General features: G+C 38.7%; 1 protein-coding gene across 1 annotated transcript; it reads left to right on the top strand.

Moving 5' to 3' along the window:
- The first annotated feature begins 13,105 nt into the window (after positions 1 to 13,105).
- LOC115225737 lies at positions 13,106 to 13,874 on the top strand. The gene is made up of 2 exons (XM_029796684.1): positions 13,106 to 13,335; positions 13,445 to 13,874. The coding sequence occupies exons 1-2, from the start codon at positions 13,106 to 13,108 to the stop codon at positions 13,872 to 13,874; spliced, it is 660 nt and encodes a 219-aa protein (XP_029652544.1).
- Positions 13,875 to 14,567: the final 693 nt, after the last annotated feature.

Here is a 14,567-nt window from a genome sequence, read left to right on the forward strand (position 1 = left end):
GGTGGTTGGAGAGGTAAGGGCAAGTGCGGCAACGTGGGCGGGAGCAGGGGAACGAGCCGGGTTGGGAGGTAGGGTCAGGGAAGGAGCTATGGACCAAAAGGTCTCGAAGGTTGTGGGCTCGTTTGAAAGAGGGGAGGGGTCGGTTAGGGAAGAGGTGTGAAGTGGACGGGTCGGACTGGAGATGACGGAAAGCTCGAAGAATGGTGCGTTGGAGACGTAGGGTCGTGGGGTGGTAAGTGAGGGGAAAAGGGAGGCGGGAGACTACAGGGCGGGTTCGGGGAGAGAGAGCAGATACCAACGGTCCACGGACCGTGCTCTGGCAAGGGCGGTGTGGATAGTGGTGAGGGGGTATCCACGTAGGGTGAAGTGGTGAGCCATACGTTGAGACTGAGTCTCAAAGTCATGGTCGTCACTACAGAGCCTACGTAGACGGAGGAATTGGGAATAGGGGATGGAAAGCTTGGTGTGTTCTGTGTGGGAGGAAGAGAAGTTGAGGTATGAGTGTGAGTCTGTGTGTTTGTAGTGAATGGAGGTGGTAAGAGTGGAGTGAAGAATGCTAACCGAAATGTCGAGGAAGGAGACAGAGATGTTGGAGATAGTGGAAGTGAAGTGGAGGGCTGGATGGAAAGATTGGATGAAGAGAGGAAGGAGAATCTAGATGTTCGCGGGAGAGTGAGGTGGCACCGATAATGTCGTCAATATAACGACCATATAGTTCAGGAGTGGGACCAGTGAAATTAGAGATATATTTGGCCTCAACATAGCAACGAACAGGTTCGCATAGTTGGGGCCCATTCGCGTTCCCATGGCCACTCCCGAGACCTGATGGTAGAACTCGCCCGCGAACGAGAAGCAGTTCAGAGTAAGGACAAGTTCGGCCAGACGAATGAGTGGTGGATGTGTCAGGTACAGGGTTAGAGCGGAGGTCAAGAAAGTGTCGAAGGGCCTGCAGTCCTTCGTGGTGAGGGATAACAGTATAGAGGCTTTGGATGTCCATAGTAAAAAGGATTTTGGAGGAGCCGGGAGGAAAGGAGAAAGAGTTGAAAAGCCGGAGAGCATGGTTGGTATCGTGGATGTGGGAGGGAAGAGATGCCACTAGGGGGGCAAGGACACGGTCGAGGTATTTAGAGATGAGCTCCGCGGGGAAGTTACAGGCAGAGACGATGGGGCGGCCAGGGTTGTTGGGTTTGTGGATTTTGGGGAGGAAGTAAATGGTGGGGGTACGTGGGGTTCGCACAATTAGGTTGGATGCGGTGCGGGGGAGACGGGAGGACGAGATGAGGTCTTGGACAGTAGAGGATACCGTCTGTTGGTAGCTACGTGTGGGGTTAGAGGGCAGAGGGGAATAGAAGGAGGTGTCATTGAGTTGGCGGAAAGCCTCGGCCCTATAGAGGTCCGCGCCCCACACCACTACAGCTCCACCCTTGTCAGCCGGTTTGATGATAATGTCAGCGTGCCGTTGGAGGGAACGAAGAGCCAAGAGCTCAGCCGGGGAGATGTTGAGGCGGCGTTGGCGCCTGGAGAAGTTGAACCGCTCCTAATGCACGCTGACAAGCGCCCGCGAAAAGATCCACTGCTAGGATCTGGCCAGGGGCAGGCGTCCACGGGGATGGTCGGCGGCCCAGGCCAGTGAAGCAGTCGTCCTCTTCGTGGGGTGTGGGTGCCGAGTCGTGGTAATGCGCACCCAACCGGACACGGCGCACAAAGCTGTGGACATCAACTCGCGTCTGGAATTCCTTACAGGATGGGGTGAGGGGGATGAAACGCAGACCCCTACCAAGGACGGAGCGTTCAGCCGCAGAGAGGGGAAGATCGGGGGGAATGGTAACAACAGACGGAAGTGGAGAAGGGGTGGGTGGAATAGAAGTAGGAGGGGTGGTAGGTCTCGTGGAGGTCTGAGGGGTAGGGATGGGGAGGGGGTTTGGGCGGGGCAGTAGGGTTAGGTGTAGGTGGATGGAGCCTAACGGGGGGGAGAAGGGGTTGTAGGGAGGGGCAGTGGGGTTAGGTGTGGGTGGATGGAGCCTATCGGGAGGGGAAAAGGGTGGTGGAGGAGTTGGGGTAGTGGCGTCGGTAGGGTGAAATGGAAGAGTGATTGGAGTTTACGAAGTTTGGTATCAGAAAGAAATTGATGGAAGAGTTGATTCAAATGGATAATGAAGCGTAGCGTGTTTGGAGCATAGAGAGGGGGCAGAGAGGAGAAGAAGGTGGAGAAAGCAGGAGGAAGAGGGCGGTTGATGGCATGTAGTTTGGAGAGATTGGAGCGAATGGTGGCCCGCATAAGGCGGTAAGATGTGGTGTGCGGAGTATGGGTAGATGGAAGAATCCGAGTGGAGAGCAGGGTGGAAGTGGAGGCGGAAACCTTTAGGGATGAGTCGGTGATGTAGGCAGCGGCTTAGGAAAGAGACATGGCTAGAGAAGCGGGTTTTTTAAAAAGAAGTAGAGAGAGATTAACGGACGGCTGAAGGCAATATACAGGAAGCGAACGTAGTGATCCTTCAAACGGTGATGGAGGGTGAGGAGGTAGGACCTAGGATCCGGCATGATGGGATAGCGGAAAAAAAAACGTTCGAAAAAACAAAAAACAAAAAACAAAAATTATCGTATGAAAAAATAGAAAAAAGGATAGCGAAAAAAGGGGAAAAAACAAACGTTCAAAAAAACAAAAAATAATCGTATGGAAAAACTAGATAAGTAAGCGATAGGGCAGAAAAGACGGGGCAAACGGAAAGGGAAAGAAAGAAGGGAAGCAGAGAGAGGGGGAGGCAAAAAAGGGGGGTGCAGGCAGAGGAAACGGAGTATGGACATCGAGAGGGAAGAAGACGGAAAGGAGAACAAAAATTCAGGAAAATGTGGGAAGCATGAAATGAATGTAAAAAAAGTGGTAATATAAGAGAAAATAAAAATACAACAAACGGGACAACACACAGCCATATATATATATATAATATATAATATATATATATTATATATATATATATATATATATATTATTATAATTAGGGTATCTACGAGATACCACCATGCTGAAATTGCAGCCATGATCTAACTCTTAAACCACAAGAGAAAACAAAGACACAAGATGAAACTAGTAAACATTACTGGATAATTCGAGATCCCGGATTGCTGGGTTTGCAATTAGGAATGCTTTGCCTCGTCAGAAGAGAAACATAAATATATATATATTTATATATATATAAACTCAACATACGAATAATTACATATACGAACGTATACCTACATATATATGCACGTATGAATCATGGCCAGTTCAAAATGCCCGCCGTTTAATTCCGTGTGAGATATGGTTAAAATATCGCCGCAATAAATATAATGACGAAATAAATTTAAATTTATATAAATAAGGATAAAATCGTTAATCTAAAAATAAAATAACGATTTTATCAAGTGGTCAGCATGGAAAAAATAACCTTCAAATGTAATAGTTATTAAAATTATAAATTAGGGTATCTACGAGATACCACCATGCTAAAAATAGTAGCCATGATCTGACTCTAAAACCACCTGAATTGTCCATATAACAACACGGAGAGAAAACAAAGAGACAAGATGGAACTAGTAAAAAATTACTGGATAATTTTAGATCCATGGTTTCTGATTTTGCATATAGGAATGCTTTGCCTCGTCAATAGAATACACACAGAAGAGAAACATATATATATATATATAAACACAACCTACGAATATTTACATATACGAACGTATACCCACATATATGTGCACGTATGCATCATGGCCAGTTCAAAATGCCCGGTGTTTAATTCCGTGTGAGATATGGTCAAGATATCGTCATTTTGAACTGGCCATGATGCATACGTGCATGCTGACCACTTGATATAGTCGTTATTTTATTTTTATATTAACGATTTTATCCTTATTTATATAGATTTAAATTTAGTTCGTCACTATATTTACTGCGGTGATATTTTGTAGTTTCGAGTGAGTTTGGGTAATATCAATGATTTTACCAGGTAGCCAGTGAGGAAATAAAAACCTTATAGGTAAATTTTATGAGGACGCTGATCACGTGCATATTTTGAAATACTTGTGAACTATGCTGAAGAGTAGCAGTAAGTAAAATCTATCTTTTACTTTATCTTCGAAACACGTCCATAGTTAGTCAACCTTCTTGATTCATTATTTTTCTTTTGATTGCCTACAATAAAGTGTGTTATTCTGGGAGATTTTAAGGTAGTAAAAAAGACTTTAGCGTCTATTTTTACGATGCATGATGAGGCATAAAGCCAACCCCTTGTTATAACATGTATATAATTATAAAATTATATATATATATGTATATAGATAGATAGATAGATAGATAGATAGATAGATAGATAGATAGATAAATAAATAGATAGATAGATAGATAGATAGATAGATAGATAGATAGATAGATAGATAGATAGATAGATAGATAGATAGATAGATAGAGTTATAGATATATATATATATATATTCATTGCCTTAGGTATAGTGATATCAAAATCTAGTTTTAGAATTCAATACAAAAAATGTTTTCAGAATAAAGCAGTAGTTGATTGCAGAGCGCAATCTGAAATAAGGTAAATGACCATGACAAATGAACAAGAAATTATACATCTTTATGAAACTGATTTGATGTATGTACTTATGCAATTATGTATGCATATATAATATTGAAATTTTCTCAAGTTACAGAATGTATTCAAAGTCACTCTCCATAAAATTTTTTTCATGCTAAGTGACTCGGCGAGGTGATTATTGATTCTGATTTTCAGAAGACAAAGTGACACAGTAGAAGTTATTATCTACCGAGAAATTTGACCGAGAAGTAAAGTATTTGAAATCATCGTATGCTTTTAAGGAACGCTTGTACAGAAAACAGGCTAGAATAAATTTAAGATTGCATTTCTGTGCATATTATGGTCTGAAGGTTGAACGAAACGTAGTAACAGAATATGTTTATTATGTAACACCAGAATCTATTAATGGTAAAGTTTTTCGGGGAGAGGCAAAGTGCTGTCATTGATTAAGTGAACATAACATATATCTTGCTAAATTATCTCTGGTATTATATCTTACACGGTTGTGCTTTTACTTCTTTTCTGAAACCTAAGTCTTATTCACTTACATCGTAACCATAATCATTAAAATTCTACAGTGGTATCGCGTTTATTGTCATTTTTTTGTGATTCGTAGTTAGTAAACTTCATATAATTCCAGTCACATACACGTATTTCGATTTTGAGATTAAACTTATAAATAAAGTAACGTTTCTGTAGGAATAATAGCGCCATACTTTCCTAATTTCAGAAAATAACCTGATTGATATAGACTAAGATTCGATATGGTACCGAAGAGGTGTAATATGACTGGTCTTATATCTTTATGGCTAGCCTTTTAAGTCGTTATTTACTACTAGTAGATTAATTATTATATTACAGTTATGTTTTAATTCTAATACTACATCAAATAAAATTAGATTCCACAATCAGCGATCTCATGCGTGCGTGTGTGTGTATGTGTGTATGTGTATGTGTGTATGTGTGTATGTGTGTGTGTGTGTGTGTGGTGTGTGTGTTCCCTTCTGTTTTTAATTATTTAAAATCTTCCTCTGAGCAAGGAGCTGATTTCTAATAAAAATACAAAGCTCCACCCTTGGAATACAGATAACAAAATATACATCACATTTTGAACTGGAGAAAAGTCTTGAATACATCTACTGTTCCATTTACAGATTGTATTTGTAATGTGCGAGATAGTTGGCTGATTCCTTTTTCTGGAAACTCTAGCTTATCCAGATTGTCACAAAAGCATATACTCACAAATCCAAGTGCGTCAATTATTATTGTTATAAATGTGATTTTATGATCTGGCTTCAGAGTCTGGAGGTTTTGAAGCAGCTATCAATTGTAATCCTCCTCCTCTTTAATTTTCAAAGAAATATTCACAACAGCTGGACAGCTGACCTCTATGATGATACATAATTTTTCTTGCCCGTCCCAAACAACTACATCATGGCTGTTATGTTTACGTTTGACCAGGTGTTTTCATTGGAACCTTTCGCTAGTATTCTTTGTGTGGATATATGTACATGCATACAACAACATTTATTGCAGGAGAGCCTTTTATCCAAAAGGCATTGTATATTGTTTTTGTGACAACGTCCCGTCCCATACAGAGATAGTACCTTGATGGCTTTCTGGGCAGCTGTTAATTAGGTGTGATATTTTACACACAAATATGATATAATCTGCATTTTCTGTTACATCTTTGAGATACAAAGTCTTCAATGTTTATTTCTATGTTTAGGTACTTCCTAACAATCTCCTTTTCTTGGATTGCAAATGCATAACATTCCAGGTGAGATGTGACGTAACGGTCACGAGTCCAAGGGAAGCTGCGCTTCATGTCGATATTACTGTCATCCTCAAGCGTTCGGAAAAAAAAAACCATGGTCTTTTTGTGGTACGCTGAAGGTTTCACATTCACGTCTTATTTAGATATGTTCGTCCGGCTGTCTGGTGTTGTGTAGGAAATCATCAGGATGAGGGTGCTTCCTAAATATCTCGCTGCCCACACATATGATGCTGTTCGCTTCTCTTTTCATCTCTAAGTTAATGTATTAATTTTTGCTTCAGTTGTTTAGCAAGTGCTATCGGAGAGCGACTATACGGCACTCAAAAGCTCCCTATACTGATATCAAGCCGCTTACTCCTTTAACTCTTCTCAGATAAAGCCTGTCGATATCACTATTCCTATGGGGATTTCTAGTTGACATCAGTATCTTCCGGGTCGGGTTTTTACGTCTAAAGAATGAGTTCCTTGTACTAACTGGTCAATTACCCCAACTTTTAGACTTATCATTCGTGGTGCAAATGCATATTGGGATATAGTCTTGTAAGAGGAGAGTTCTGACTGTCCTATATTTGTAAGTCTGGAATATATATGTGTGTATGTATGTATTTATGTATGTATGTATGTATGATAGATAGACGCATTGCACACAATTATATTTATATTCATGTTTTTCAACATTCCCAAAGGAACACCTAAGAGATAAAACTTCTTATCATTTTCATGTAACTTTACTATATAATAGCCTTACCTCTCGTGCATTTGGAATGATCAATGAAATATTTGTCTTCCCGGATTTTTTTTCACACATTAGGCGCAGACGTGGTTCTGTGTTAAGAAACTTGCTTCCCTACCACACGGTTTCGCGTCCAGTTCCATTGCATGGCACCTTGGGCAAGTGCGCTCTACTGTAACCTCGGGCCGGCCAAAGCCCTATGAATGGATTTGGTAGACGGAAACTTAAAGTAGCCCGTCGCATATATGTATATATATATATATATATATATATATATGCGACGGGCTACTTTATATATATATATTTGTGTGTGTGTCTGTGTGCGCCTGTGTTTGTCTGTGTTAGTCTTGAGGTCGATTGTTCGACTAAATGCCGTGCTCCAGCATGACCGCAGTCAGATGACTGAAACAAGTAACAGAAGAAAATAATAAATAAAAGAATTATATAATACTCGTTTTCCATATACTTTGTGAATGAATGTGTAAGTCGGAGCTAAGTTACTTCGAACTCATAATTCAGTAGATGGAGAACATATACTACTAAACTCTTTAACTCATTCCTTCCTATTATGAATAATAATTGCATTACATACATATATTATTTTAACATTTTTCAAACGTTGAATAAAAAAAAAATTATACGCATCTTTAACATTTGTTATGATTCATTTTCTTGAACACGATTACTTGATAGTAATCTAAATCTATACTATTCTATTCAGACTGATGAAGATTAAAACTACTTATAGAATACTATTTAAAAATGTAGATAATTTAAGCCGCATGTGGTAAATAAAACCGTGATTTAAATAGGAATTGTTCGTAGAAAACATCACGAAATGCTATAGGAATTTGTCATGCATGACGGGAGAATTTTTCAAATATAATGTTAGAAATTATATATAGATATTTATAAAGAATCTTAAGGAGAAACAAAATTATGTGCATATATTTTTTAAAAAGAAAATACGGTAAAATTTGTAGAATTAAATTCGCCGAAAGATGCGTAAAAATGTGAAATGATATTCATCAATATACAACACATACAGTTAAATAAAAAGCAAACATTTCATAAATATTGATTTTTCAATTTGGTACATGATTACCAAAGTATAGTGAAATGTTATGGACGATTAGGCTGATACTTATATATACAGACACGTAGATACATACATAACTACATACATACATATATACATACGTATATATGCGCGTGTGTGTTCGTGTGTAGATGTGTGTGCATGTGTGCGCCTGTATAGATGTCGATAGGTAGGTAGATAGATAGATAAAACGTAAATGTAACACACGAAACGAAATCAAAGTGTAGGAGTGTTCTCCAATCAGGCTTCCTTATTCCACTGCACCTGATCTTTGACTCATCATTGTAGTATAAAATATATATTTATATTTATATATATATATATATGTGTGGGTGTGTGTGTGTCTGTATATGTATACATACATGCATATTAGCTTTTTAACCTTTATTTGTTTCTGTCATTAGTATGTGGCCATGCTAGGGAACCACATAGAAGAATTTTCACTTTAATGGTTCAAGCCTTGCTTTTTTAAGCCTTGGACAGTTTCTATCGAATCCTTTATTGAAACCGCTAATGTACAGTGACGTTAATACATCAACAGATGTATATATATATATATCACAATAAGCACATAAACGTGAAACCACGTGGGAAAAAATAGTACTCGAATACCGGAGATAGGGCAATATGCCTTATTATTAAAGCTGCAAAACCATCACAAAAATACCACGAAAAACTGCTATTCAGAGTTTCACGTTCCTATTCGTCTGTCAGTAGAAATCCGGAATGGATTCATTGTGGATCTAAATTGCCAGACGAAGAGGAACGTGAAACTAAGTAGAAGTTTTTCGTGATATTTTTGTGATGTTTTTGCACGCATACACAGAAAACACACACACAAAGTCATACAATACATACATACATATATAGATACATATATATATATATATATATATAATATATATATATATATAATATATATATATATATAATTATATATATATATATATAATATATATATATAATATATATATATATATATATATATCAAATTAAGCAACAAGAATATCCAGAGTTAATAGAGTACGATCGTTTCAAGCAACTCCATTTAATTGAACAATCATTACATCAATTTAAATGCAGAGCAATCCTCGGCTGCATAAAGACATGAAATTTAATTAAATTAAAACAAATGGACACATTAGTATAATTTTTACCTAAACTCTTCAAGAGCGTATGGAGATAGACAGAGAGCATTCTGTCTTCACTTCAGCTTAGAATCTACTAAGGTACCAGGAAGAAAGTCTTGTTACAGATTTTCCTTGTCACTGTTTTATGGGGGTAGTTTTAAGTTATAGACTAGTTTATCAAATCTTTGTATATCTAAGGCCACAAGAGCAAGGAGCAATGCCTGTTAGGAAGCGGGCTGAGGGAGTCGAGATAAATCATAGCTGTATAGTCATAAAAATATCAAGATTTATTTGAATCAATGTCATGAGATTTGGTAAAGGAAATCTTAAATCAAGATGTTAGCTGGCAATTAAAGGGACAGGCCACTAGTAGACCATTGATAATGAAACAGGGAAAATATTATCATGTTCTACTATAGTTAAATATTTTAAACAATATTGCCATATTGTATAAAGTTAAAATTTAGGGTTATTCAGAAGATTATTAAGATGAATATTATGACAAAAGGATAAAACATTCTTTGAATACTTTTGAGTACATACCAAACTTTTGTGGTAAAGTATATGTCAGTGGCAGACAAAGTCGTAAAGGAAAGTTCTAAATATGGATTTCTGTGTCGTGGGTTTCGTTAGCAGGAATAATACGCTACAAAAACCGTATAGGGCTTTTCCCATGTTTCGTAGCTCGTTTTTGTTAGAAACTTTATTGTGAACATCCTTACTTGTATATATTTTCATAAATATAGCTTGATTAACTGATGTTGACCGTTTTGAAATATTATTTTGTAAACAATAACAGCTTGCTACATTGATATATCTTCGATGGTATGTTATGATGGTTTCTTTTTTAAATCGTTTTGTACGAAGTGTGGATGCTATATCGTTATGTTATTGGTTAACTATCTCCTATTTTGGTAGAGTTATTGGGGATTTCTTCAGCTTACACTATTACAAGTGCAAAGCTAGCATACCCATAAATGAATTCAGTTGAAACTACTCTACCTGACTCAAGAAAATAGTAAAGATAAAACTGTGCAAACATTTTCAACTATTTCCATTACTTACTATGGTTCCATGGGAATCTCTACACCCGAAAACAATATCCGGAAAGTCAAAGAAGTTCGGCATAACTAAAACACATATGATGACACTCTCACGATATGTGAACCTAAATCGAATATTACGTGTGTAATGACTGAAATTCGAATATATAACATTCATAAAATAACTCAAGGACAAATGTGCATTTGTGTCAAGTTGGAACTAAAAATCACCCAGCGAAACTAATCTGAAAAAACTCGACCAAATGATATATGAAGAAACCAAAAGTAATAAATCTATGAAAATTATGAATTGCCATCCCACAACACACACTCATAAAAAGTTATAGTGCCTTAAAATTTTCAAATAAAAAACAACCAGCTTCTATGGAATGCCTAAAATACATAAAATTAATCTAATCACTGAAAAATGTGGAGGAACAAAAACAATTTGTGTTAATATTCCATCAGCATGTATTCTAAAACTGAGAACTATTGTAGATGGCTCATCGGGCGAAATATATCCTAGACATTCTGCAGAAACCTTTCCGCAATCATACAAAGCGCTTTATAAAGGGCCATATACCCAATACATGATAGACGAAAACACCTATATATGTTCACATTTGATATTCTGAACCTCTACTGCAACATTCCTCACAATTACAGAAACGAAGCAATAGAATATTAATTAGACTCATTTTAACATGGAATACCTGAATTCATAGATCTATAATTTATTGTCATGGTCTCCAATTTATCTTAGAGAATAACAACTCCATATTTGATTAGAAAGTCTATCTACAAAAGTCAGAGACGTCCATGGTAACTAATGTTGCCCTCAAGTGCCAAATTGGTTATACGATATTATGAAATAAAAAGCTATGAAAATCCTCTGAAAATTTTGAAGAAGCTTTCAGCTGTTATTTTGTAAGAGATAACTGGAAGAAGATTCTAGATGATTGATTCATTTTATGGAGGGAAAATATTGACAGACAGAAACAACTCCAAAATCTTGTAAACAGCATAAATCCATGAATTTATTTCACCGCGGAATTCAGCAACGATAAGCCCCACTTCTAGAAATTCTAATAACAAGGAGAAATTCACTGCTGGAAACCGATATTTACTTGAAATTCATAGACTCAAAAATAGCTAGAAGAATATACACAATTTTATCAAACCCTAAAACAAGAGATAAAAGATTAAATGAAAGAAATCATTATGATTGGAAAATAGCCAGGTAAAACTGAATTAACTTGTTTATTCAGAAAGCTTAACAAACTGGCTTCTAAACAATTCGAACAACTCAAGCATGAAAAAAAATATATTTCAATTTTTAACACAAGAAACCCCGAATTTTTCACCAGCATATGTGTAAATTTGCCAATATTAGTACAGGATCAAAAATTAAAAATCCTAGAAAACATCCATTTTTAAAAAGCAAGAGGCAAACAAAACCGCTAAAAAAGATATCTAAAACATAAAAGCTGCATACTCAAACGGCTGACCCTAAAGTAATTAGATATAACCGGTTAAATTGTAAAGTATTTAGCTACTCATTAGAAAGTCCTGAATTCCACTTCAAAAAGGCGGGGGGGGGGAGCATTAAAATCAAAAATAACTTCTGCATGTCGGACAGGCTAATCTACATATGGCTTGTAAAGGTTGCCCAGAATACTACATCAGACACAAACGGGCATGACAAAAAAAAAGAAAATGACAGTACACCGACAACGTATCACAAGAAAAATACACCTAGGTATAAATATAGATAACTGAGGGATACCCAACCATTCTGTCTTGCCTTTCTAACAGTGCAACGACTCAATCACAGAACTGCAACCCACACAAAAAAGAAATGTATTTTATCAAAAAATTTTTAGAAATAAAAACATAATCAATATTTTATGCTTTAATTAATTCACCATAATTACCATACTGGAAGAGTGTTCCTCCAGTCAGTTACAGTAATGCAAATACTCAGAAGGTGACACACAAGGTGCAAGGAATGCCAGAAACTATTCCAACTGGAAAGAAACAGTAATATATCTGCCAATGCGTTTATACTACTGTATTTCTTGTATACGATTTTTTATGTATGTGTAACTCATCGTGGTAAGAGGGTTAAACGGGAGTGTCAGAGCTATCCCGTCAGAGACTTCGGTTTCTGCTAGGGCCACTCAAGGCGGATTGTTCTTACACCCAGCGGTATCAGGGCTGCTCCTGGCTAACGAGGCTCTGGTGAACAGAAGCGTCTGATCCAGCGGTCGGCTGCTTCAACCCGTCCTATCCCTTCTTCTGTGGAAAATTTACGACAAACTACACGGTTTCCCAACAGGGATATACTTGCGGCTGAGGACCGCTAGCGAACTTCCTATTTCCAAGATCCTTCAATTATTCTTCATGTACATCTCACCTTCTTCAACGATAAACCCTACTACGGCGTCCGCGGAAACCGACGCTCTCGCTACCCCAGTGAGGCGAGTGTTAAATCAGCAAACTGGGATGCTAATGTGACACGGAAGAACGCATTTCTTTGGCTTTTGGAATGGCAAATCCCTGATGCAAACTCTCTCCAAATATAACATCGATATTGCATGCCTCTCTGACGTTAGACTTCCTGATTCTGGTTATCGCAAAATCAGAGTACCCCAACACGACGCATCATACTATCTCTACCACATTGGACCAACTGATAACACTGGCGTTCATGAAGTTGCCTCCACCCTCAACAATCGCGCCAATGCCTCACTCATTGCCTGGGAACCTATCTCCCGCCCGTCTAGCCCGTATCCGCCTCAAAGTTTCAGCTATCACTATCAGTGTCATTGTCGTCTATGCTCTCACTCTCAACGCTTTTGATGAAGATAAAGACCCCTTCTACGATGAGATACTGGCAGTTATTGATCGCATACCTACAAGCGACATTCTAATCATCGCAGGTGATTGGAATGCCCGCACAAGACGGACCAAGTAACACCACTAACGATCACATACTGGGACGGTTTGCGATTGGCAACCAATGCGCCAATGGTGAAAGACCTGTCAATTTCGCTGCTGCAAATCATCTTACTGTTTCCAGCACGCGCTTTCGACATTCACGGCGCCATCTTCGTACCTGGTACTCCAATGACGGTGTCACAGCTAGCCAGAATGAACATTTTCTCGTTAGAAGCCGCTGGAGCGACCTTGATAGCCGAATGTTCAGAGGCGCAGAAACCGGCAGCGAACATGGTCCCGTTCATATATTAGGACGGGCAAACCTACATCTTCATCTCAAGGTCGTGAAGTGTCGCTCTAAGCCTCTAAGATATGATATCTCGAAGCTAAAAAGTAACCAGATCGAACATTTATTCCATATCGAATTAAAAAATCGGTTTAACGGGCTCCAGATACTTCAATCTGCTTCGTCAGATGAAGTCTGGCAAGCGGTCAAACACAATCTTCAATCCGTGATGTCCAAAACACACGGCACTACTAAGCGAAAAGACAGAGACTGGATCTCGGGCTGAACAATCGAAATTGCTGAAAAAGCGAAACAAGCTCGAGGCAACCAATCCGATACCTTCAGACAACTGCGCCGTGAAGCTACATGTTCTGCCCGCGCTGATCGAAATAGGACGGTGGCTGAAGACATGGAACGCGCCGCATCTGCTGGAGACTCCCGTAAGCTCTGCAGCCTCCTTCGATCGAGCACGAAGACAGGCTGAAGTGGTAACGAAACCATTTTGGACTAGAATGGCGATCCCATCACCAATCTCACAGAGAGCATCATCACCGGGAGAGACCATTTCACCAATCTGCTGAACCACGACCATCAGCCCCCCTTGTCCGCTCCTACGATCGACGCGATCCAAACTTTGTATAACTGCCAAACAGCCCCACCCCACGCTTGAAGAGATCCTTCCTGTTATCAGAAAGCTAAAAAATAACTAAGCTGCCGGCAAGGATAACATTCCTGCTGAGATCCTCAAGCATAGTGCAAATATACTGGGGCCCGCGCTTCATCAAGTTATCACCCGGGTTTGGATACAGAAACCCTCCCCCACGACTGGAGCGACGCAACACTGGTACCTTTCTTTAAGAAAGGGGATAAACGTTGCTGCAGCAACTACTGTGGCATCTGTCTGATTGATGTTTCTACCAAAATATTAGCATCTATTCTTCTGAGACGATTCCAGTCAGAACGTGACTCTAGAACAAGA

This window comes from Octopus sinensis, linkage group LG2, assembly GCF_006345805.1.
Source record: "Octopus sinensis linkage group LG2, ASM634580v1, whole genome shotgun sequence".
NCBI classification, from domain to species: domain Eukaryota; kingdom Metazoa; phylum Mollusca; class Cephalopoda; order Octopoda; family Octopodidae; genus Octopus; species Octopus sinensis.